At 45.1% G+C, this 25,959-nt stretch overlaps 1 protein-coding gene across 2 annotated transcripts in view; it reads left to right on the top strand.

Annotated features, from left to right (window-relative positions):
- Positions 1-270: 270 nt before the first annotated feature.
- Positions 271-25,959, top strand: part of cwc15 (CWC15 spliceosome associated protein homolog) — an 82,002-nt gene continuing 56,313 nt past the window's right edge. The window contains exons 1-3 of one of the 2 annotated variants that reach the window (XM_038818190.1): positions 271-385; positions 424-434; positions 11,893-12,035. In XM_038818190.1, coding sequence (XP_038674118.1) covers positions 11,905-12,035 — 131 coding nt within the window. In that variant the 5' untranslated portion in view covers positions 271-385; positions 424-434; positions 11,893-11,904. Of the gene's footprint in view, positions 435-11,892; positions 12,036-25,959 lie in introns of both variants that reach the window. The other variant, XM_038818191.1, reaches the window with a different exon arrangement.

Genomic DNA, 25,959 nt, shown 5'->3' with positions numbered 1-25,959 from the left:
GGTTAAGTCAGGGTGTGAGCCTAGGTAGGATACGCTTTCCAAGGATCTTTGCAGCCTCGATGGGCCGAATGGCCTCCTTCTACACGGTAGAAATTCTATGCTTGATTCGCCATCTTGACATTCTCAAAATGTTCACAGCTGATGTGAACTGCATTGCCGAGGCGGATATCCTCCTGCCCATGTGCTCTGAGAGCTCAGGGTTTTCAGATGACGCAGGCTGGTGAATAAAATAGAAAACGGCGAGATCGCGCTCCCTTTGCTTCCCAGTTGGGCCACCATAGTTCGGTGCATTGTGGGATAGCGGAGGGCTGCCGCTCGAGAGCAGCGGTTGGAACCCAGCTCGGATCGTGCGGTGGTTGGAACCCGGCTCGGATCGCGCGGCGGTTGGATTCCGCGCGGCGGTTGGAACCCAGCTCGGATCGCTGGGTCCCCAGGTAACGGCAGGGCGCGAGACCGCGGAGCGATCCGGGAGGGGGGGCCCTTGCACCATCCCAGCACATCTCTTGAATCTTATAGTTGGCCAGGGATCCTCAACAACCTCTTCCCCCGGCCGGGGTTAGCGGGCAAGTCCGATCGGTGTTTATGTTTTAAATTCACTTGGGAGTGTGTGAAGGTAACGATAATAGGAGCCAAGACCGGTGGGAATGGGGGGTTATAGGACACGGCTAGGGGTTAGGGTTGGCTCGGGGGTGGGGGAAGGAGACACCGAAATGGGAATAATTTTATTACATACTTTCTCGGTCGGCCTTTATGGAATCAGAAACGATGTTTTGTTACACTGAACTGTTAATGATCTGGAAGCCCTGCCTAACAGGAATTCAAGAGTAACTTGCAAAAGTTATTGGATAAATACTTGAAAACGAAAGTGCTTTGAGGAAAGGTCAGGCAAATGGGGCTTATTGGAGAGATAGCCCTTCCAAAGAGCCGGCACAGACATGGTAGACTGAAAATGTAATATGATTTAATAAATGTTGGTCTGGCTAGCAATGCCCACATCTCATGAATGCAGTAAAAAGACAAGCTAGTAACAACCTGACGTAGTAGCATTCTCCACCTCGAGTCAAAAGGCTCGACTTGAAGACTCTCTAGGACATCTCAACCTCCAGTTGCATTGTCAGAAAGCAGACCCTCAGGTGAGTGGTCCCATCTGGACTGTTTTGCTCAGTTGACCAGACAGCTGGTGTTATACAGAGCAAGCCCAGCAACATGGTTTCAATTGCCATACTGCTTGAGGTTATTTATGAAGGCCTGCTTTATCAGCCTTGCCCCTCGCCTGAGATGTAACCTCCAGTTAAATCACCACCAGTCAGCTCTATCCCTCAAAAGGAGAGAACAGCCTACGGTCATCTGGGACTATGGCGACTTTACCATTGCCATCTGGACTGGGAAAAGGAAAGCTCATGGCCCCGTTCAATGGGAAGCATAACGTTTTCCTGGTGTCCTTACCAGTATTCTACTTTCCCAACACAACCAAAACAGATTATGGTTCTTTATTGTGTTTGTTGTTTATGGGAACTTGCAATGTGCAGATCGTTTGCAGCACTTTCCTACATTAAAAGTGGCTGCACTTCAGAATTGACTTGGAAGCTGCCTAGATATCTTGAGGAAATAAGAAAAATGTTCTTTAGGTCAAATGTATCAAACATCTGGGGCTGGATTCTCTGTTCCTGAGACTTAAGTGTTGATGCTGCAGAGAAATACGTGGACTTTCCTGACAGCAAAACTGGTGCCGAATCTGGATTGATTCGGTGACTGTGGAGGGGCTAGCCTATTGATTCCAGGTCCATGGTTGACACTTGGGAGACTGACAAGCTGCAGCCGCATATACACATTACAATCCTCACACACACTCATCCCAGCCAACAAGCTGCCACTGATTGTGCTTGTGTGCGCCCATACCACTGATTGGTCGGCTGGTCCCAGAGGGCACCTAGGGGGGTGGCCTGAAAAGTGGGGGGGACCTATATGGCCTGTGGCGCTAAGTTCACAGTGAGCTGTTAACGGTCTGCATGGCTGCCTTGCCGGCTGCTGTAATGGTGTTCTGTGCCCGTCCACCCCGACAGAAGGCGCCCCCCGCCCCCCCCTGCGGCTAGTGGAACAGCTGTCAGCAAACTGGTGATGATGGACATTTTCCGTACCCCCCTCTCTCCCTCAGCAACCACGACGCCGGTTTCACGATTTTTAAAAGCACAAGCGAAGTGAACAGTGCCGTTGGGAGCTCGGCACGTCAGAGGCGGAGCATCGTGTAGGGCCCCAGAGTATACCAGGCCGGGCCCGCTAATGACATGCAAACAGTGTTTACTGTACCTGCGTTCTGGACCGCATTGACGCTGCTGTCGAGGTGACGGAGAATTGCGATTTAGTGTCAAATCGGCGACTGCCGCGATTTTGGAGTCTGACCCTATTCTCCGTCCAATCGTGTTTTGCGATTTTGGCATCAACCAACGGAGAATCCCGCCCCTGAGCTATTTTTACTTTCGCTCTTCTGTTTTAACAAAAGTGTTTTAAAATGATTAGAATGTTCACTTGAACATAGAACAGTACAGCACAGAACAGGCCCTTCAGCCCTCGATGTTGTACCGAGCAACGATCACCCTACTTAAACCCACGTAACCCGTATACCCGTAACCCAACAATCCCCCCATTAACCTTAACTATGGGCAATTTAGCATGGCCAATCCACCTAACCTGCACATCTTTGGACTGTGGGAGGAAACCGGAGCACCCGGAGGAAACCCACGCACACACGGGGAGGACGTGCAGACTCCACACAGACAGTGACCCAGCCGGGAATCGAACCTGGGACATCTGATGTAATGACTTCAAACAATGACTGTCTATGCTGCATTTCTGGCCAAAGTTCATGGTGGTAATTTTGGGGGTGGATCCTTACTTTCATTTCATATTTAATTTTATTTTCTAATGTCCAAGATGTTAGTATTGTAACAAAAGTGTTCCTGAATAATTTTACAAATTTTTCTTATGTACTTTTTTCCGATGTCAGTTAAATGCATCCAAAGTTAGTTTGCACTTATTGCAAATAGTCTTTAACCATAATGAAAGCACAAAGCACTGGAAAAATGCCGCAGCTCTGGCAGCATTCATGAAAAGACTGGCACTCGGGGTGAAAAAGTGAAGGATTGAGCTGATGGTGTTAAGTTGTTGAGTCCAGAAGGTTTTAAAGTGCCTAATCAGAAGAGGAGGTGTGTATCAAGCATATTTTGAGCTTCACTGGAATATTGTAGCAGTCTTCAGCCAGTTATACTTGCTCCATGTGAGAATCAGAAAGGGCAGACTACTGAAAGGCTATAGACACTGATCACATGTCAGCTGTAATGCTGAAGATGCACAGCTGGAATTTGCTATGGCTTCTTTAACAGTGGTTCCCAAACCTTTGACTTCATCATCTAGAACGACAAGGACAGCAAGCGATTGAAATACCACAGGGTACAAGTTCCTCTACAAATCTCACAATCCTGACGTGGAAGTGTTTGCTTCGTCATTGCTAAGTCAAGAACTGGAATTCCCTCTCTAACAGCACAGTGGGTGCAATTACACTGTATGTACTGCAGCGGTTCAAGAAGGTGGCTCACCACCACTTTAGGCATGGGTAATGATTGTTGGCCTTGTCAGTGATACCCACGTTCTGTGAGTCGATAGAAGAAAATAAGTTGAAGTCTAAAGAGTATCTTTGCACAGTTTTGCCATAAGTAATGGTAAGAATTTATTTGCTTGACTTGTGGAAGTAAAAGAAACTTGGAAGATCACTTTGAAGATAGGCAAACTAGCATGAAAAGGATTTAAAGTGGAGGGTTTGTAGGCTAAGCAATTCATCCAAATTTGGTGTAAGCTTGAAAAAAGTGTCATAAAATTCAGTGATTTTTATCCCGGGCAGCACGGTGGCACATTGATTAGCACTGCTGCCTCACATCGGCATAGACCCAGGTTCAATTCTGGCCTTGGTTGATTGTCTGTGTGAAGTTTGCACTTTCTACCCATGTCTGTGTGGGTTTCCTCCGGGTGCTCCAGTTTCCTCCCACAGTCCAAAGATGTGCAGGTTAGGTGAATTGGCCATGGTAAATTGTCCCTTCGTGTCCAAAGATGTGCAGGTTGGGTAGGGTTAGCGGTGTCGACCTGGATAGGGCGCTCTTTCAGAAGGTTTGTGCAGACTTGATGGGCCGAATAGCCCCCTTCTGCACTCTACAGGTACTTGGATTCCTTGTCTTGGGGAAACAGGCTGCTTATTATACACACAGAATTTACAAATTTTTTTTGGAAAATATTTTAATTCAAATTTTTGATCTCTTAACATTTTAAACACAGCATAGCAAACCATTAGATCTCCCAGCCACACTGAGGGAAGCAACTGGCCTCCATCCCAACAGGATCCGCGAGCAATCAGCAAGGTGAAGGATAACACTCCTGTCCCCATTCCTGTCTGCAGCTCAGGCAGTCCAAAACCCCAAATATGGCCCCCCAGGGGACTGGGCTCCATATTCATGCACAAGACTGTCGACATGGCACTGAAGAACAACCTCAAAAATTTCTTCAATTTAGGGCAGGACCAGAACATTTGCACGTGATTGGTTGGGCCCCTCTGGGGCAAGGAAGGGGTGAAACCAGAGATAGGGAGGAGTGTTGACAGTCCAAGTAACTTATGATAACTCAATGAAATTGAAATGATAGCTAATAATAATGCCAGTGACACTCCAAATGACCACCAATGCATCCACTATTTCCAGAGCCACTTCCTTAAGCACCCTGGGATGCAGATTCTCAGGCCCTGGGGATTTATTCACCTTCAATCCCATCAATTTTCCCAGCACCATTTCTCTACTAATGTTGATCTCCCTCAATTCTTCCCTGTCATTAAACCTTTCATTCTCCAACATTTCTGGTATCTAATTTGTGTCCTCTTTTGTGACGACAGAACCAAAGTATGTATTCAATTGCTCAGCCATTTGTTTGTTCCTTATTGTGCATTCCCCTGTTTCTGTCTGTATGGGGCCTACATTACTTTTTACCAATCTCTTTCTCTTCATATATCGATAGAAACTCTTAGTGTAAGTCTTTATGTTCCCTGCAAGCTTACTTTCGCACTGTACTTTCCCCTTCTTAATCAATCCCTTTGTCCTTCTTTGCTGGATTCTAAACTGCTCCCAATCCTCAGACCTATTATTTTTTTTGGCCAATCTGTATGCTTCTTCCTTGGATCGGATACTATTTCTAAATTTCTAATTTCCTTTGTAAGCCATGGATTGGCCCTCTTACCCATTTTGTTTTTGTGCCAGACAGCAATGAACAGTTGCTGTAGTTCCCCCATGCGTTCCTTGAATGTTTGTCATTAGCTATCCACTGTCATCCCTTTAAGTAACTCTCCCCAATATATGATATAAATGATGTAGCTTCCAATACAATAAAATGCACCACACTGCAATCCGACTGTCGATCTTAAATTGATTATCAACGTAATTCATAGCAAACTGTGGGTATGCTGTGTAAAATGATCTGATTAGGGTGGCCGTGATCCCGCAAAATGCCTTTGGTGCTCCCTATTTCAGTATCAACCTTGCATGGTGAGCAAATGATTTGGGCTCTATTTATGATGTTGCCAATTAAGGATAGAACTGTAAGAATCTCAAAATATATGTTAACCAGTTGAAGGTAGGCTTGTGATGGACCGTGGTAGAGAAACGCCTTGGCAGATTTCTGAACTAGTGTGTCAAAGAAAGGATGTTCAGTTGACTGCTCCATTTCAACGGTGAATTTAAATGCAGAATGGAATCCATTAATGCATGTAAGGAAATTATTATTTCCAGCTGCAGATTGAAATATAGCAAATGTATCCCGTGTGCTCAGAATTACACTGACAACCAATTTAAGATTATCAGTTAGGCTCGCAGTATGGCACATATGTGTGTACTGGAAGTTACATATATTAATACACAAAATTGTGATGGTAGCCATTTGGCCTTTGATCTGCCCTGGCTCTCCAAACAAGCATCATGACTTCATGCTTTTCCTCATATTCCTGCACAGTGTTTCTATTTCCTGCTGAATGACACTTTTGATCCTGCCTTCACCATATTTGAAATGCGCTCCAAAACTAACCACTCACCGTGTGAAAACGTTTCTTCTCACATTGCATTTGCTTCTTTTGCAAATCACTTTAAATCTGTGCCCTCTCGTTCTTGATCCTTTTATGAGCGGAAACTGCTCCCTATCTACCCTGTCCAGCCTCCTCATGATTTTGGACTTTCTAGCAAATCTCTTTTTTTTTTTCTCCAAGGAGAACTGTCCCAACCTCTCCAATCTATCCTCATGACTGATGTTTCTAATCCCTGGAAGCATTCTTGTAAACCTCTCCTGCCCTCTCTCCTATGCTTCACATCCATCCAATAGTGTGGCACCCAGCACTGTACACGCTATTCCAGATATGGTCTGGTCTACCTGGGGTGGCACAGTAGCACAATGGCTAGCATTGTTGCTTCACAGCTCCAGGATCCCAGGTTCGATTCTCGACTTGGGTCACTGTCTGTGTGGAGTTTATGTTCTCCCTGTGTCTGCGTGGGCTTTGGTTCCGTTTCCTCCCAAAAGGCGTGCTGTTGGGTGAATTGGACATTCTGAATTCTTGATTGCAGTGTTAATGTAAGCCTACTTGTAACAATAATAAAGATTATTATTATAGCGTCTTGTATAATTCAGCATAACCTCCTTGCTCGTGTACTCAATACTCCTATCAATGAAGCCCAGAATACTATATACTTTATTAACTGCTCTCTCCATCTGTCCTGTCGCATTCAATGATCTATGCACATATAGATGGTACAAAGGTGAAGTCACACGGGATCGGAGGTGAGCTGGCAAGATGGATACAGAACTGGCTAGGTCATAGAAGGCAGAGTAGCAATGGAAGAGTGCTTTTATGATTGGAGTGCTGTGACTAGTGGAGTTCCACAGGGTTCAGTGCTGGGACATTTGCTGTTCATAGTATATATACATGATTTGGAGGAAAATGTAACTGGTCTGATTAGTAAGTTTACGGACGACGCAAAGGTTGGTGGAATTGCGGATAGCGATGAGGACTGTCAGAGGATACAGCAGGATTTAGATCGTTTGGAGACTTGGGCGGAGAGATGGCAGATGGAGTTTAATCCGGACAAATGTGAGGTAATGCATTTTGGAAGGTCTAATGCAGGTAGGGAATATACAGTGAATGGTAGAACCTGCAAGAGTATTGACAGTCAGAGAGATCTTGGTGTACAGGTCCACAGGTCACTGAAAGGGGCAACACAGGTGGAGAAGGTAGTCAAGAAGGCATACAGCATGCTTGCCTTCATTGACCGGGGCATTGAGTATAAAAATTGGCAAGTCATGTTGCAACTGTACAGAACCTTAGTTGGAGTATAGTGTTCAATTCTGGTCGCCACACTACCAGAAGGATGTGGAGGCTTTCGAGAGGGTGCAGAAGAGATTTACCAGGATGTTGCAAATCCAGCAGTATCCATGGAAAGAGAAACAGAAAACCCTAATGGAAGGTCATAGACCTGCAATGTTACCTATTTCCCTGTCAACAGCTGCTGCCTGACCTGTGTATATCCGGCATTTTCTGTTTCTTTTTCATATTTCTAGCTCTGTAATATTTTGTTTTTGCACTTAAGAACACCCTGTTCTTCAGATAATGATAGGAACCTTGGAAATATCTGGAACAGACACAACCTCAGTTTAGCTGCTTGTGTAAAGATGACACCCTTCCATGACTACGATAGCATAACACCAGTGAGTCAATTTAGAATATGTACTCCTATCTTGGTTTGGAGCTGATTATCAAATAATCGATGTTTGGAGCTGATTATCAAATAATCAATGTGGGGAAAATTGTCAACTTTGGATGAAATACCCACGGTATAGGATAGAAAAGGGCAGTTTGTCAAGGGAATGTCAGGATCATGGGGAAGATTAGGGGCTGGTTTCTCCGGTTGTCGAAATCGCCTTTGGCCGGAGAACCACAGTTCCCGAACAAATCGGGGACGGCGCATCTTTCGCGATGCGTACTCTGAGTGTACACCGTGCCACGTATCAATGGCCTCAGGACATTGCCCAAGGCCCGCCACTGACTGGTTGAGTTCCTGAGGAGTCGGTCGCATGCGGTCTCATTTGTCCGGAATTCGGCGTGGCGGCTGCGGACTCAGTCCAGGGCCTGCCACAGTCGGGGGAGGGCCGATCCATGGGCAGGGGGGCTTTATTATGGGCTGGGGGTGCTGTGGGTGAGTGGTTCGGGGCGCGTGAGCCAGCCAAAGGTTGGGCACTATATTGCGGGCTGGGTCTGCAAGCGGCCTCCGCCATGTGGCATGGCGCATGTGCGGCCATGGACCCTGCAATTCTCCCGGCCATATCGGCAGCTAGAGCCGGGTGCTTTACGATGCCGGCATGCTAGCCCCCAGCAAAACGGGGAAATAGTGGCCATTTTCTGCCATTTTTCCCACCATTCCCACGCAGGATTGGGGGCATAGCCCCAGAATTTGAGAAACCAGCCCTAGGTCTTTGGAGCAAGAAGATAAATTGCTGACAAATAGATCCTCGCATAACAAGATATCACAGGGCAATAGCTTTTGAACTCTTAAACTATTAGGACGATTTCATCTTTTGAATAGCAGTGATTTGCACCCACCCCTGCTGGTACTAAGGTGTACTCTGGTATACTTTAGAAATGCTAAATACTGGCACTCTGAAAATGAACTCATAGAATTGTGGAAAGATTACAGCATAGAAGGAGGCCATTTAGCTTGTTACGTCCATGCTGGCTCTCTTCAAAAACAGTTCTGCTAGTCCCACTCTCCTGCTTTTTCCCTATTTCCCTGCAAAGCTTTCCTCTTCAGATTCTCCAGATCCTAACCACTTGCTGCTTAAGAAGGTTTCTCCTTGCATTGATTTATTAACCACTTTCTCAACCATTTGTGTGTACATATCCTCATGCTCCTCTACTCTTGTACCCTTTTATTAGAATTGTATCCTCTATACCAGGGGTTTTCTAAGTGTGGGTCGTGACCTGCGGATGGGTGTTGGGAGGGTCACAGAGTTATCGGTCGCGCCGTTCCCAATTGCAGGAGAAGCGGCCAAAAGCTGCTAAATTGAGAATGATGGTCACTGCCATCTTCTAAATAAAAATAAATTAGGCTGTGTGGAGACTTCCGACCAGAAGCGACAGCAGTGAGTAGGTCACCCGCCTGCACATACACTTGACATATCAAACACCCTCCATGTACCTGCTTTTGGCGCCAAATCACGGAGCAGAGTTGCTGGCAAGAGGATTGGGAAGATGGATCGTTTTCTTAAAAGTAAGAGATGGCCATGTACTCAAATAGGCAGTTTGCCTATTGGACAGGATTTCACAACGGAATTTGCTGGCGGTAGCTGATAAGGAGAGTCCAGGACAGAGCAGTGCTAGCGTTAGCTCTGTACAGAGCTCCAGGGCCTCTGGTTAACTGCCTACAAAGAAGAAACTTGACTCTGGATCAAAGGAGTATAAAGATTATTTCTTGAAGTATGGTTTTGTCAATTATACCAATGCAAATAAGGATGCAACACCATGTGTATTATGTATAGGGAAGTACTGGCAAATGAGAGAAGTTTCAGATTTGAAAGAGAAATGGTGGATGAAAACCCTTTTGAGGTTGAGACCCCAAAGTCAGTTATTAACTTAAAGATGGCTCCAAATTAAACGACTATGCTGCTATGATACCACATTAAAACATGCCAAAAAACCCATGAGATTGTCCGGGTTCTGGAGGAGCATCTCGCAGGAATATCCAGTGCTGAGTAAAACTATCATTTTGTTGCTATTGCCCTTCACGACAACGTATATGTGCCAGGTTGGATTTTCCATTTTAATAAAGATTGAGATGGCACCAAGAAATTGAATGAAGTGGGATAAAAAAACAGTATTGGAAAAACTCAGCCAGTCTGGCAGCATCAATGGAGAGAGAAAGAGAGTTAACATTTCGAGTCCATATAACTCGAGAACACTGATGTTAGTTAGCAGGTCCTCCCAGCTGATGCAGAGAATCCGTCTCAGACTGTGTTGATGGTACCTTGAGGTGGCGTCTGTATGTAATCTATATTCTGAGCTTTAGAAGGAATTTTTACAAGGTTCTGGTATCAGCACAGATGGCACAGTTGCCAAAGACTTTCATCCTTAGGGTATCCAAAGGTGGCTCTCGAGCATTGGATATCATGTTAGATCTCGGCATCACTGTCAGCCATAGATGACCGGTGGCTCCCCAGTTGGGGGAAGCGTTCCAGATTTGGCAGGGTTTGTCTGTTGATGTTGTTGATGGCAGGAGAGATCAGATTTTGCCATGTGGCGGGTTGCTAAAGGACTTGAGTCTTCATGAGGTTGAGGCCGAGACCAATTCTACGGTATGCTTCTGCGAAGGTGTCAAAGATGGCTTGGAGATTCTCTTCTGAGAGAGAAGAGTTGGCATTGTCACCAGTTCCAAAGTTCTACAAGCGAGGTCAGTATAGCTTTATTCTTGGATTTCAGCTGGGTGGGGTTGAAACATTTTCTGTCCATCCTGTAACTATCTCGACTCCACTGAGAAACTTGTTCTTGACAAGGTGAAAGATGGTGGTGATAAAGATGGAGAAAAGGCTGTGGGCGATGACACATCCCTGCTTGACTCCAGTAATGACCTCCTAAGATTTCTGTCTTATTTCTGTTCGTGAATAGCCATCTTGCCGTGGTGGAGAGGCTTGAGCATTCTGTTGATCCCAAGAGTGACGTGGTCGGGAGTCTTCAACTCCTGGCAGGGTCACCCATGATGGTAAGGTCAGAGGAGAGAAACCAGAAAGTAGATACAATGTGGCATCTTATGAGATTATTTTCCTATTACAAGCTTGAGTTTCGTCATTGTTAACATCCTTCACCTTCATGAAATTACTTATGGCTATCTCTTCTTCCGACTTCGGCATCACTTCTGCAATCTTTCATTGTCGTTTGTCCTAAATACACAAACTTGTTCCAGTGTGGCACCATTCACTTTAATCTTCACTCTAATTTCTTCTAACAACCATTGTTTTTGGCTTTTTGTTGTTCATATGCAATCAATGTTCTAAACTTCTGGATTTTACTTGATCTACAATATTTTGTAGGGCCTCTTATGATTCTGAGAATAGTGTGTCATCAGCATACTGTGAATTTATGTTCTTGTCTCCAATTTTTACCCTTGAAAGTACATCTAATTCTCAGAATATTTGTTCTGTGTACAGATTGAATAATTTTGGCAATAGTATGCAGCTGTGTCTTATACGCTTGAAGCGACAATCAGATAGATTGTCCAGCTTGATGCTTGCTATTTGGTTCCAATAAAGGCGCAGGATCAATCTCTCATAACTGTCAATACTTGTATCCATGGACTATTTTTTACGTTGTCTCTCATATTGGAAGATGAAACGGTTTGCCTTTCTTCAATATTTGCATAGTAAATGGTTAGGACAGCTGTTAATGATGACAGGAAATAGAGGTAGGGAAGCTATTTTGACCTGATGGCACTCAAAGGGAGACAACCCAATGTTACTTTGCCCTGTTAAATAATTAAATATACAATTCTGTGTGGCAGTCAAACAAATGAAAAATTCAAGTAAAAAAACACGTTTTTATGTAATGAGGAAGCTATTTTGTGTAGGTACTTTTGACAGTTATGCTGTATTTATAGTCTTCTGTAATAGTTTGATTTCCTTATAACTATTTGAACACGAGGTTCTAATTTTGAAATGTTTCAGTACTTTTCCAAAGTATAAAAAAGGTTTGTTGTGTTTCTTGTATGTGGATAAACACTGCAACTACCCTTTTTTCTTTTCATGTAACTGCTTTTCTGATGATCTCTTACCTAGAATACTTAAAAAATGACTACAGCTGCTCGACCAACCTTTGAACCAGCTAGAGGAGGAAAGGGGAAAGGTGAAGGAGATCTCAGTCAACTTTCCAAGCAGTACTCCAGTCGGGACCTTCCTTCACATACTAAAATCAAATACAGGTTGGAATATGTATTTATTTTTCAGGGTGTGGGGAAAGTGGGCACAGTTTGAAGCTCTTATTTCATTTGTGTTAAAGTATTTGTTTTTAAAAAAACTTATCGGACAATTAGTTGACAGACAATCTTGGTATGTACTATGTGGTGGAAGTATGTGTCATGTGCCTGAGATTTTCTTGCTTAGCAGAAAGTGACCTTTCCTTAAATGTTTGAGGTGACTGACAGAGGAACAGGTGAATAGCAGGTAAATAGCCAACATTTTCATACAGGAATGAAATTCACAGGCAGATCACTCTGGGTTACTCCAGTGAGCTCTTTGGCCAGCCATTTGACAAACAGGATTGTTTACAGTGCCGAACAAGGGGCCAACCAAAGCAAATACATGAGCAAGAGCAGTATAGGGCGTCATGAATAGTGTTCTTGCAGGGAACAGATCAGTCCGAGGGCGAGTCGTTAAGGAGTCTTGTAGCTGTGGGGGAGAAGCTGTTCCTATGTCTGGTTGTGTGGGTCTTCAGACTTCTGTACCTTCTGCCTGATGGAAGGGTCTGGAAGAAGGCAATGCCTGGGTGGGAGGGGTCTCTGGTAATGCTGTCTGCCTTCCTGAGGCAGCGGGAGGTGTATACAGAAGTGGGGGTGGCAAACTTGTGTGATGCATTGGGCTGAGTTCACCACACTCTGCAGTTTCTTGCGATCTTGGACCGAGCAATGAGATTGGTGGGAAATGGGAAAGAATGGCAATGGCAAACAATTTAATATGCTTAAATCTCTAATTAGTTCTTCAAATTTATTCAATGGCAGCATATTGTTTATGCTCTCGCTGAGGCATATCCAAGTTTATCTTAATGGGCCTCTTGGGTGCATACTAAGGAACTCCATAAGTCACATTATAATCAAAAAGAAAAAAATAAGTTGGTAAAATACCTTAATTGAATGAATGCAACAGTGACAAAAGAAATTAATTAAAGCACATCATAAAACATGGATGGCACGGCATTTCAGTGGTTAGCACTGTTGCTTCACCGTGCCAGGTTTGCAGCTTGGGTCACTGTCTGTGCGGAGTCTGCACGTTCTCCGTGTCTGCATGGGTTTTCTCCGGGTGCTCCGGTTTCATCCGACTAGTCCCGAAAGACGTGCTTGTTAGGTGAATTGGACTAACTGAATTCTCCCTCAGTGTACCTGAACAGGCGCCGGAGTGTAGTGACTCGGGGATTTTCACAGTTAACTTGATTGCAGTGTTGATGTAAGCCTACTTGTGACACAAATAAAGATTATTATTATTATTATTATTAAACAAGCAGTGAGAAGGTGTGATTCTGGAGCAGTCATCCAGTTTCAAGCCAGAAAATTTTTATTTGTCAGAAAACATATGGTTCTAAACTTTTTTGGCGGTCCACATCTGAGTAGAAGTATTTGAGAAGTCGGGCAGTATCCCTTTATTACAATGACAATCTTGATTATTTTACTGTCAGTCTGGTCTCAATAAAATTTGAGATGGATTTGCAGGTATCAATTATTGTTTATTTTAACCAGCTAGCTGGGGTGACTCACTCTATTGGGAGAGCAGGACACAACCAGTCTCCTGAATCTTCAACAGCCAGAGTGAACAAAGGGACAAAACATTTCTGTACAGATACATTCAAGTTGCATCAAATTTCACATACATACGACCAAATAAGACATCAGTAATGAATAGGCTATCCCTATACATTTCTTGACCTGGCCATATATCCTGATTGGCTCATTTCACATTCCTCAGCCCTCGGCTCACTTCACATTCTTCAGCCTTGGGGAGGGTGGGGTGGGTGGGCTTTCACTCAGCATTCTCGTCCTAGCAATTACCCATCCCCCCCCCCCATCCATTTGGCCAGTTCCTTTGTTCTGCTCCTATACCCAGGTATCCTCTACATTATCCTAACTAATTATCCCATTTTGTATCACATTCGTTTGTTCAATTCCTCAACAACAGTTCTTTGCTTTTGGTAATAACACTGGATTTTTATAGTTAAAATCTATACGGGAGTTGTTGCTTAGAAACTAGTTTTTGAGAGAGTTGTTCTGAAATAATGTTTTACCATTATAACTTTAATCTTATGTGCTTTGTCTTGTTCATAAATCTTAATTTTTTAAATCCTCAATTTGTTACTGGAGATCTATGCTGATGCTTTTTAGGTCAGTAACTCTTCCTCATTTTCAGAATGAAAAAAGTTTATGATCAATAAGACGGATTCCTCTGGGATCTGGCTTGCTCGGCAAATTACATCTGCTGTGGTCATAATACATGCATCTGCCGATTGTAACCACATTCAGTGGGGTAGAATATCTGATTTTGGGTGCAATTATGAATATTGGCACAAATTGCAACTTCAACTGCATCCAATTTCTGAATTTATTTTGAGTTTCCAGCAGTCAGCTGTATATTATTACAAATTAGGATAAATTGGCCATTTGCCACCTCAAGGCTGCTCCGTCATTCAATAAGATCATGGCTGAAATGATTGGGACCGTGATTCCACTTCACCATCTACTCCAAAATCCTTTGTTTCCCGGTTAGTCAAATATCTATCTCCCTATCTGTTCAAAATATTCAATGACCTTACATCCATTGCTCTCACGAAGAGCATTCCAAAGAACAAAGAAAATTACAGCACAGGAACAGGCCCTTCGGGCCTCCCAGCCTGCGTCGATCCAGATCCTTTATCTAAATCTGTCGCCTATTTTCCAAGGATCTAGATGCATCTTAAATGATGCTATTGTGCCCGCCTGTACCACGTCCGCTGCCAAAGCTTTCCAGTCATGCACCACCCTCTGCGTAAAACAATTTTCCACGCACATCTCCCTTAAACTTTCCCCCTCTCACCTTGAAATCGTGACCCTTTGTAATTGACACCCCCACTCTTGGAAAAAGCTTGTTGCTATCCACCCTGTCCATACCTCTCATAATTTTGTAGATCTCAATCAGGTCCCCCCTCAACCTCCGTCTTTCCAACGAAAACAATCCTAATCTACTCAACCTTTCTTCATAGCTAGCACCCTCCATACCAGGCAACATCCTGGTGAACCTCCTCTGCACTCTCTCTAAAGCATCCACATCCTTCTGGTAATGTGACGACCAGAACTACACGCAGTATTCCAAATGTGGCCTAACCAAAGTCCTATACAACTGTAGCATGACCTGCCGACTCTTGTACTCAATAGCCAGTCCAATGAAGGCAAGCATGCTGTATGCCTTCTTGACCACTCTATCGACCTGTGTTGCCATCTTCAGGGTACAATGGACCTGAACTCCCAGATCTCTCTGTACATCAATTTTCTCCAGGACTCTTCCATTGACCGTATAGTCCGCTCTTGAATTGGATCTTCCAAAATGCATCACCTCGCATTTGCCTGTATTGAACTCCATCTGCCATTTCTCTGCCCAACTGTCCAATCTATCTATATTTTGCTGTATTCTCTGACAGCCCCCCTAGCTATCTGCTACTCCACCAATCTTAGTATCATCTGCAAACTTGCTAATCAGACCACCTATGCCTTCGTCCAGATCATTTACGTATATCACAAACAACAGTGGTCCAAGCACGGATCCCTGTGGAACAACACTAGTCACCCTTCTCCATTTTGAGACATTCCCTTCCACCACTACTCTCTGTCTCCTGTTGCCCAGTTCTTTATCCATCTAGCTAGTACACCCTGAACCCCATGCGACTTCACTTTTCCATCAACCTGCCATGGGAAACTTTATCAAACGCCTTACTGAAGTCCATGTATATGATATCCACAGCCCTTCCCTCATCAATTAACTTTGTCACTTCCTCAAAGAATTCTATTAGGTTTGTAAGACATGACCTTCCCTGCACAAAACCATGCTGCCTATCACTGATAAGTCTATTTTCTTCCAAATGTGAATAGATCCTATCCCTCAGTATCTTCTCCAACAGTTTGCCTACCACTGACGTCAAGCTCACAGCTCTATAATTCCCTGGATTATCCCTGCTACCCTTCTTAAACAAAGGGACAACATTAGCAATTCTCCAGTCCTCTGGGACCTCACCCGCGCTCAAGGATGCTGCAAAGATATCTGTTAAGGCCCCAGCTATTTCGTCCCTCGCTTCCCTCAGTAACCTGGGATAGATCCCATCCGGTCCTGGGGACTTGTCCACCTTAATACCTTTTAGAATACCCAAAACTTCCCCCTTCCTTATGCCGACTTGACCTAGAGTATTTAAACATCCATCACTAAACTCAACATCCATCATGTCCCTCTCCTTGGTGAATACTGATGCAAAGTACTCATTAAGAATCTCACCCATTTCCTCTGACTCCACGCATAAATTCCCTCTTTTGTCTTTGAGTGGGCCAATCCTTTCTCTAGTTACCCTCTTGCTCCTTATATACGAGTAAAAGGCTTTGGGATTTTCCTTAACCCTGTTAGCCAAAGATATTTCATGACCCCTTTTAGCCCTCTTTATTGCGCGTTTGAGATTTGTCCTACTTTCCTGATATTCCTCCAAAGCTTCATCAGTTTTAAGTCGCCTAGATCTTGGGCAAAATTCTCCGCTCCTGTGATAAATCAGGAAGGCCGTCGTGAACTCAGCTGAGTTTCACGACGGCCTTGGAGGCCGCTCCACGTATCTAATTAACCCCCACCCGGGGGGGGCTAGGAGCGGCGCTCCGTAACTCTTGGCCGCCGGGCCTTGACGCTTGTGTCAAGGCGGCTCGCTGAGAATGACGAAATGGCGGTGCCTATGTGATGTCAGCTGCGCATGCGCAGGTTGGCTGGCTCCAACGTGCGCGGCTGGCGTCACGACGGCTGACGGCTCAAACACGCGCATGCGCGGTTGCCGTCTTCCCCTCCGCTGCCCCGCAAGACGTGGTGGCTTGATCTTGCGGGGCAGTGGAGAGGAAAGAGTGCGTCGCTTTGAGACGCCAGCCCGACGATCGGTGGGCACCGATCGTGGGCCAGTCCCTTCCCGAGCACAGCCGTGGTGTTCGCTCCCCTCTCCACCCCCCACAAGCTTCAAACGGCACTTTGGCGCCCATGTTCACGACGGCAGCGACCAGGTGTGGTTGCCGCCGTCGTGAACGGCAGGCCGCTCGGCCCATCCGGGCCGGAGAATCGCCGGTCGCCGTGAAGAGCGGCGATTCTTCCGAGTGGGGGGGGGGTGGAAGAATCGCGGGGGGCATGTCGTGAGTCGCCTGGCCCTCCCGCGATTCTCCCACCCGGCGTGGGGAGCGGAGAATTCCGCCCCTTATTTATGCTTAATTTTTCATTTTAGCTAGTCTCACTGTTCCACCCGTCATCCATGATTCCCTAATCTTGCCATTTCTATCCCTCATTTTCACAGGCATATGTCTGTCCTGCATTCTAACCAACCTTTCCTTAAAAGACTCCCACATTTCAAATGTGGATTTACCCTGAAACAGCTGCTCCCAATCCACATTCCCTAGCTCCTGCCGAATTTTCTTGTACTTGGCCTTACCCCAATTTAGCACTCTTCCTTTAAGACCACTCTCGTCTTTGTCCATGAGTATTCTAAAACTTAGGGAATTGTGATCGTTATTCCCAAAGTAATCACCGACTGAAACTTCAACCACCTGGCCGGGATCATTCCCCAATACCAGGTCCAGTATGGCCCCTTCCCGAGTTGGACTATTTACGTACTGCTCTAAAAAAATCTCTCCTGGATGCTCCTTACAAATTCTACTCCATCTACACCTCCAACACTACATGAGTCCCATTCAATGTTGGGGAAGTTAAAATCTCCCATCACGACCACCCTATTGCTCCTACATTTTTCTATAATCTGTCTACATATTTGTACCTCTACTTCAAGCTCTCTTTTGGGAGGCCTGTAGTAAAATCCCAACCATTTTACTGCACCCTTCCTATTTCTTAGCTCTACCCATATTGCCTCAATGCTCGAATCCTCCATAGTGCCCTCCTTAATCACAGATGTGATATCATCTCTGACCAGTAATGCAACTCCTTCACCCCTTTTACCTCCCTCTCTATCCCACCTGAAGCATCGATAGTCTGGGATATTTAGTTGCCAATCTTGCCCTTCCCTCAACCAAGTCTCAGTAATACCAATAACATCATATTCCCAGGTACTAATCCAAGCCCTAAATTCATCTGCCTTACCTGCTACACTTCTCGCATTAAAACAAATGCACCTCAGACCATCTTCTCTTCCCTGTCTACTCTTCCCCTTGGTCACAATGAGTTTAGAACATAGAACAGTACAGCACAGAACAGGCCCTTCGGCCCTCGATGTTGTGCCGGGCATCGTTCGAAACCAAGATTAAGCTATCCTACTCCCTGTCATTCTGTTGTGCTCCATGTACCTATCCAATAACCACTTGAAAGTTCCTAAAGTGTCCGACTCCACTATCACAGCAGGCAGTCTATTCCACATTCAAACCACTCTCTGAGTAAAGAACCTCCCTCGGATATCCCTCCTATATCTCCCACCCTGAATCTTATAGTTATGCCCCCTAGTAACAGCTACATCCACCCGAGGAAATAGTCTCTGAACGTCCACTCTATCTATCCGCCTCATCATCTTATAAACATCTATTAAGTCGCCTCTCATCCTCCTTCGCTCCAATGAGAAAAGCCCTCGCTCCCTCAACCTTTCCTCATAAGACCTACCCTCCAATCCAGGCAGCATCCTGGTAAGTCTCCTTTGCACCCTTTCCAATGCTTCAACATCCTTCCTATAATGAGGTGACCAGAACTGCACACAATACTCTAAATGTGGTCTCACCAGGGTCATGTATTGTTGCAGCATAACCCCGCGGCTCTTAAACTCAAGCTCCCTGTTAATAAACGCGAAGACACTAGAAGCCTTCTTCACAGCTCTATCCACTTGAGTGGCAACCTTCAGAGATCTGTGGACATGAACCCCAAGATCTCTCTGTTCCTCCACATTCCTCAGAACCCTGCCGTTGACCCTGTAATCTGTATTCAAATTTTTTCTACCAAAATGAATCACCTTGCACTTATCAGGGTTAAACTCCATCTGCCATTTTTCGGCCCAGCTCTGCATCCTATCAATGTCTCTTTGCAGCCTACAACAGCCCTCCACCTCATCCACTACTCCACCAATCTTAGTGTCATCAGCAAATTTACTGACCCACCCTTCAGCCCCCTCCTCCAAGTCATTGATAAAAAATCACAAATAGCAGAGGACCCAGCACTGATCCCTGTGGTACACCGCTGGTAACTGGTCTCCAGTCTGAAAATTTTCCATCCACCACCACCCTCTGTCTTCTATGTGATAGCCAGTTACTTATCCAATTGGCCAAATTTCCCTCTATCCCACATCTCCTTACTTTCTTCATGAGCCAACCGTGGGGAACCTTATCAAACGCCTTACTAAAATCCATGTATACGACATCAACTGCTCTACCTGCACCTACACACTTAGTTACCTCCTCAAAGAATTCAATCAAATAAATAAGTTTATTATCTAATACCTTACTGGCTTTATTTGCTGCCTCTTTACTGACCCCTAACTGACTAATCTGGTTCCCATCCCCCTGCCACATTAGTTTAAAACCTCCCCAACAGTGTTAGCAAAAGCATCCCCTAGGACATTGCACTCAAAAAATAAATAATTTTTCTTTGTCTCCATCTTAAATGGGAGACTGTTTATTATTTATTTTTAAACTGTATTTCCGAGTTATAATCTCTCCCACAAGGGGAAACATCCTGTTGAGTTTCTGTAAGATCTTCTATGTTTCAATAATATTACTACTTATTCTTGACTCCAATGGATACAGACCCAATCTTTCCTCAGAAGGTAATTTCCCCCGCCAATCCTTGGAGGGAGTGCAGTGTAAATTTACCAGGATGATGCCAGACTCCCAAGAGTTACATTATAAGGAGAGGCTGCACAAACCAGGGTTATATTCCCAGGAATTTAGACGGTTGTGATGACTTCATCAAAACTTTAAGATCTTAAGGGAGCAGATAAGTAGAGAGAAGGTTCAGAAGTCTAAGATTATAGTCTAAAAATTAGGGCCTCATCTTTCAAGTGTGAAATCAGCAAACACTTCCACAGACAAAGGTTGGTAGAAGTTTGGAACTCTCCCATAAATGGAAATTGAGCTAGATCAATTGTTCATTTTAAATCTGAGACTGGTTAGCACAAATCTATTTAAGGTATTAAGGAATATGGACAAAGTGGGAGGGTATATTTACTATGGTCACATCAGTCATGATCTTATTGAATGATAAAATAGGCTCGAGAGGCTATGTCCTACTCCTATTCCTACGTTCCTGTGTTACACAGCCATTAATTTGTATGTATTTCATAGTCATACAGCGCAGAAAGGGTCCTTCGGTCTGTCAAGTCTGCACCAACAATAACTACCCCATATCTTGCACTAATCCCATTTTCCAGCACTTGTCCCGTATCCTTGAATGTGATAGTGTTTCAAGTGCTTTTTAAAGGTTGTGAGGTTTCCAGCCTCACTACTTCCCGTCAGTTCATTCCAGATTGTCACCACTCTGAGTGATTTGTTTTTCTCAAATCTCCTTGAAATCTCCTGCCCCTCACCTAAACTATGCCCCCTTGTGATTGACCCCTCAATTAAGAAGAACAGTTACTTCCTATTTATCCTTCCCGAACCCTTCATAATCTTGTACATCTCAATCATATCCCCCTCAGCCTTCTCTGCTCTAAATAAAACAATCCAAGCCTATCCAGTCTCTCCTTGTAGCTTAGATGCTCTAACCCAGACAGCATCCTGGTGAATCTCCTCTTAGCCCCCTCCAGTTCAATCAGCTTACTGTAATGAGGTGACCACTGCACACAGTACTTCAGCTATGCTCTAACCGATGGTCTGTATAGCTCCAACATAACTTTCTTGCTCTTGTATTCTATGCCACGACTGATGAAGGCAGGTGTCCTATGTGTCTCCTTAACTACCGCCTTCAGTGATCTGTGAACAAGAACCCCACGATCCATCTGTTCCTCTGAGCTCCCAAGTGTTCTGCCATTCATCATATACTTCCTTGTCCTGTTTCTTCGTCCACAGTGTATCACCTCACACTTAGCAGGGTTAAATACACATCTGCCACTGCTCTGCCCATCTGACCAACCTATCTATATCTTCCTGTAACCTCCAACCATCTTCTTCAATGTTAACCACCCAAGCAATCTTAATGTCGGCTGCAATTTCCGTCTCATCCCCCCAATAGTTTCTCCAATAGTTTTCCTACCGTTGTCGTGAGACTTCCTGGTCTGTAATTCTCTGGTTTATCTCTACCACCCTTCTTGAAAAGTGGAACAAAATTAGCTGTTCCCAAGTCCTCTGGCACTTCCCCCTAGAGAGGAATTAAAAACCTGCGTCAAGCCCCTGCAATTTCCTGCCACGACTCTCACAGCAGCCTGTGGTGCAATTCACCTGGACCTGGGGAATTGTCTATTTTTAAGCCCGTCAAAACCTCCAATACCTCCTCACTTCCTATGTCAAACTGCTCAAGGTCTTGCAGTCCCATTTCCTGAATTCTCTACCTATGAATGAAGACCGATGAGAAGTATTTGTTTAGAAAACATCGAGGCCCGAAGGGCCCGTACTGCGCTGTAATGTTCTATGTTCTAACACTCGAGCAATGTCCTGCGGTTTCACAAACAGATTACCTCCCTGGTCTCTAATGGGCCCTACTCTTTCCCTGGTTAACCTCTTTCCCCTTAATGTATTTATAGAATATCTTCGGATTCTCCTTAATCTTATTCACAAGTCCTTTTTCATGCCCCTTTTTGCTCTTCTAATTGCTTTCTTATGTTCCCTCTTGCACTTCCTATATTCCTCTAGGGCCATAGTTGAATTTCTCACTTTGGACTCCTTAAAATCCTTTCTCTTCCTCCTTATCCAGTCCTAGACAACCCCACTCCCCAGCTGACATTTACTATTACTTAAAGAAGGCGATGAACATCCTCCATCTTGAAAAGAACCCCTCCTCTGATCCCCTAATGGCAACATTTACTTTTTTCAAATGAAGGAATTCTGCCAAATCACTCGCCCACCCTGCTGCCTTAGGCATCTCCAGGTCCCACCACCCTAACACGTGGACTCCACCTGTACTTCCGGATACCCTGACACCCCAAATAGTGCCACCCATAGGCTCCGAGCCACCCTCACCTCCAGAATCTCCAACATAGTCTCCGCAAAGGACTTCCATAACTCCTCCAACTTCGGGCAGGCCCACAACGTCGAAGTGACTGGCCGCTCCCCTCGAGCACCGCCCGCATCTGTCCTCTACCCCCGGGGGAAAATGACTCATCCGCTAGTAACAGTGCTGTCCAGCTCTTCCTTCTACATGAGGCCTCCTCCATCCGTCCCCACACCGAATCACCTCCCTTTTGACACCCTCGTGTAAAGATCCTATACCCCAGAATGTTACAATGCCAGTCCTGCCCTTCCCTTATCTATGTCTGTGATGGCAACATTGTCACAATTCCATGCGTCATTCCATGTCCGTAACTCATCAGTCTTACTTATTACCGTCCTAGCATTAAAGTAAAGACCATCCAGCCTTGTTTACTCTCTTGACATTCAAGTTAGCTGAACTCACTCTGACTTGCTTTCTTTACTATAGCATGATGTGTCTCTGTTTTACGAATACTGCATCCCCTCCTCCTGCCAAACTAGTTTAAACTACCTACAAGGATGTTGGTCCCCAATGTTAGTGCAGACTATCCCTCTTATATATGCCCCACCTTCCCCAGAAACGGTCCCAGTGATCCAAGAATCTAAAACTCTCCTTCCTGCACCAACTCTTGAGCCACGTATTCATCTGCCGTATTTTCCTATTTCTATACAAGCTAGCACATGACACTGGGAGTATTCCAGAGATTAATTTAGAGATCCTGCTTTTTGATCTACTGCCTAGCTCCCTGAATTCTTGATACAAGAGCTCATTCTCCTTTAGGATGCCCTGCACTCGTTTAGTGACATCCCTGTCAGCAGCAGCCCCCCCCCCCCCCCACACACACAGTCGAGCTATCTGTGGTGCCAGAAGCGTGGCTCTGACTGCACTCCTTTGAGGTACCGGCACTCATCAGCTTCCAGAATGGAATCCGATTGATGAGTGCGACCCCAGGGGACTCCTACACCATGTACCTGGGCTGCCTGTTGGTCTTTTTCCTTCTTTTCCTCTTATCCCTGGGGCTGTGGTGTGACCACCTCTCTCAACATGCTATCCATGTAAAATTCAGCCTCACAGATGCACCACTTAAGCTCTGAACCCAAAGCTCCAGTTTCTACAGCTCTGAGCACTTCTCATACATGTAGTCATCCAGGGCACTGGTAGGTCCAAGACTCCCTACATGTGACAGGCCACATATTCCACTCTGCTGTCCTCACCTGACATGACTTAAAAGTAAAATGTACGCCTTAGACTGGAACAAATCTGGAAGTTACACTTTTCCCAACAAATAAGACATTTTTGTTAGCTTCAGCTATTTGGACACAGTCCCTAATTACAGTTGCTCACCAACTAATCGGTTTATTGCTTTCCTGTGTTGTCACTTCTGGAATTTTCAAACTCGGTGTGCTGTCTGAACAGTGGCCGCAGGTCTCTGCTGTCTGAAGGTAGGTGGAGGCCTCAAGCCCTGGGCTCTCCTTTATCCTCTGACCCGAAAGTATGTCCCTTGCAGGTCTGATGCTCTCTCTCCTGCCTGAAGCTATCAACTGATCCAGGTACAAAAGCAAAACACTCAGCAGGCATTTGTGGAGAGAGAAACAGTCAACATTTCGTGTTGATTCCCTTTTTGTCAGAACTGGGAAAATTTAGCAAACTAACCTGTTTGAAGGAAGTAAAGAGGCAGGTGGAGGCAAGGAAGGAATCCAGGATGATTTGATGGGGTGGAAGGCAGGAATAATTAAATGACATTGTTTGGGGAAAGGCAAAAGGAAATGGTAATGGGTCAAGTAAGGAAACAAAAAGTGGGTCTCGGGTGTACATGGATATAGCAGAATTGTGACCAACAGCTACCATCAGAAAAACTCGTGGAGGTTACGATCTGAAATTGTTGAACTCGAAAGTTGAGTCCAAAAGGCTATAGAATGCTGAATTGAAAAAATAGGTACTGTTCCTCAAACTTCTGGTGTGCTTCTTTGAAATATCCAAGACTAGAGTGTACCTGGAGCAGAGAATTAAAATGATTCGAACCTGAAGCTTGGGGTACCGCTAACGGCTGAACAGGGGTGATTTGCAGAGCAGTCATCAAATCTGTCCTGCATTGTGGGCATCGAATGCGATATACTAAATTGAAATAAATACAAATAAATGGCTGTTTCACCTAGACTCCAGATGATGAGGTGTTGCAGCTCCTGCACTTTCATGGAAAGGGGGGGACTCTTGGGGGCGTTTGATGAGCAGACAAGGGTGTCAAGGAGAGGATCTGGACATGGTGGGGAAGATGTGATTGGTGTTTTTTTTAAATTCTTTCATGGACTGGCATTTGTTGCCCATCTGTAATTGCTTTCAAACTGAATGGCTTGGTAGGCTATTTCAGAGTCAGTCACATTATTGTAGATCTGGAGTCCTATGTAATCCAGACTAGGTAAGGATGGAAGATTTCCTTCCCTAAGGGACCTTAATGAACCAGATGGTATACTGAATTATGCTCTCATTGTTTTAGGATGCAGAGTGTTGTAGATGATTCCACCTCCTCTAGACCACCTATTTTTGTTCCTGGTCCAATTACCATCTCTTTGCCTTATGCCATCATCCCTTTTGTCATTTAACCTCTTCTGCCTCCCACTCTGTGTTCTTTGCTCCCACTTCTCTCCTCTCCCTGTTTCTGTACCTGTCTTAAACCTGTTATACCCCGAGCTTTTTCCATTTCTGATGAAAGGTCATCAATTTGAAAGATTGTCTCTTAAGGATCTTGGTGTTTTGATATAGATTTAGCCATCAATGAAACAAAAGCACAAAATTGTTTTTTTTCAAGGTGCATGAACCTCCGTTGGGCAGAGCACCGAACAAGAGATGTGTGTAAATATAATGATTTGTTTCTGCATCTTGGGCCAGATTCCCCATGCTCGTATACCGTCCCTCTGGCCTTTCTGAGCTGTTCCACTGCCCTCCCTGTGGTTAACAAGCCAAACTCCGCCTGTAACTCTGCCTCTGGGGTCTCTGCGTACCTCCTGTCAACTTGTAGAATCTCTTTTACCAGTCGGTCCGTCTCTGCCCTGTCCATCCTGTCCCTGTCAGCCCGGATCGAGATCAGCTCTCCTCTCACCACTGCCTTCAGCGCTTCCCAGACCACCGCTGCCGAGACCTCCCCCCATATCATTTACCTGCAGGTAGTTCAGCATGCATCTCCTCAGCCTCTCGCACACAGCTTCGTCCGCCAATAGCCCTACATCCAACTTCCATTGCGGGTGCTGATTGCTACCAGTACTAACCTACTGATCAACCCAGTGTGGAGCATGGTCCAAGATCGTAATTGTCGAATACACCGTGTCCACCACCCCTGCCAGCAGGGCCCTACCCAAAGCAAAGAAGTCAATCCGAGAGTACACCTTATGTACGTGGGAGTAGAAAGAAAACTCCTTCACCCTCGGCTGCTTAAATCTCCATGGATCCACCACCCCCACATCTGATCCATGAACCCTTTCAGTTCCTTTGCCATTGATGGCACTTTGCCCGTTTTCGAGCATGACCGATCCAAGCCGGGATCAATAACTATTAAAGTTCCCCGGCCCCCCATGATCAGCTTGTTCGAGTCCAGGTCCAGTATCTTCCCTAGCATCCTCTTTATAAATTCCACGTCATCCCAATTTGGCGCATATACATTGACTAACACTACCTTCATCCCCTGCAGCTTCCCCCTAACCATGATATATCGACTTCCCACATCCAAAACTATTCTACCCACCTCAAACGTCACCCTCTTATTAATCAAGATCG

Source organism: Scyliorhinus canicula, chromosome 14 (genome assembly GCF_902713615.1).
Source record: "Scyliorhinus canicula chromosome 14, sScyCan1.1, whole genome shotgun sequence".
Classification (NCBI taxonomy): domain Eukaryota; kingdom Metazoa; phylum Chordata; class Chondrichthyes; order Carcharhiniformes; family Scyliorhinidae; genus Scyliorhinus; species Scyliorhinus canicula.
Note: the sequence above shows the minus strand (reverse complement) of the source record. Positions and strands in the feature narration are given on the sequence as shown.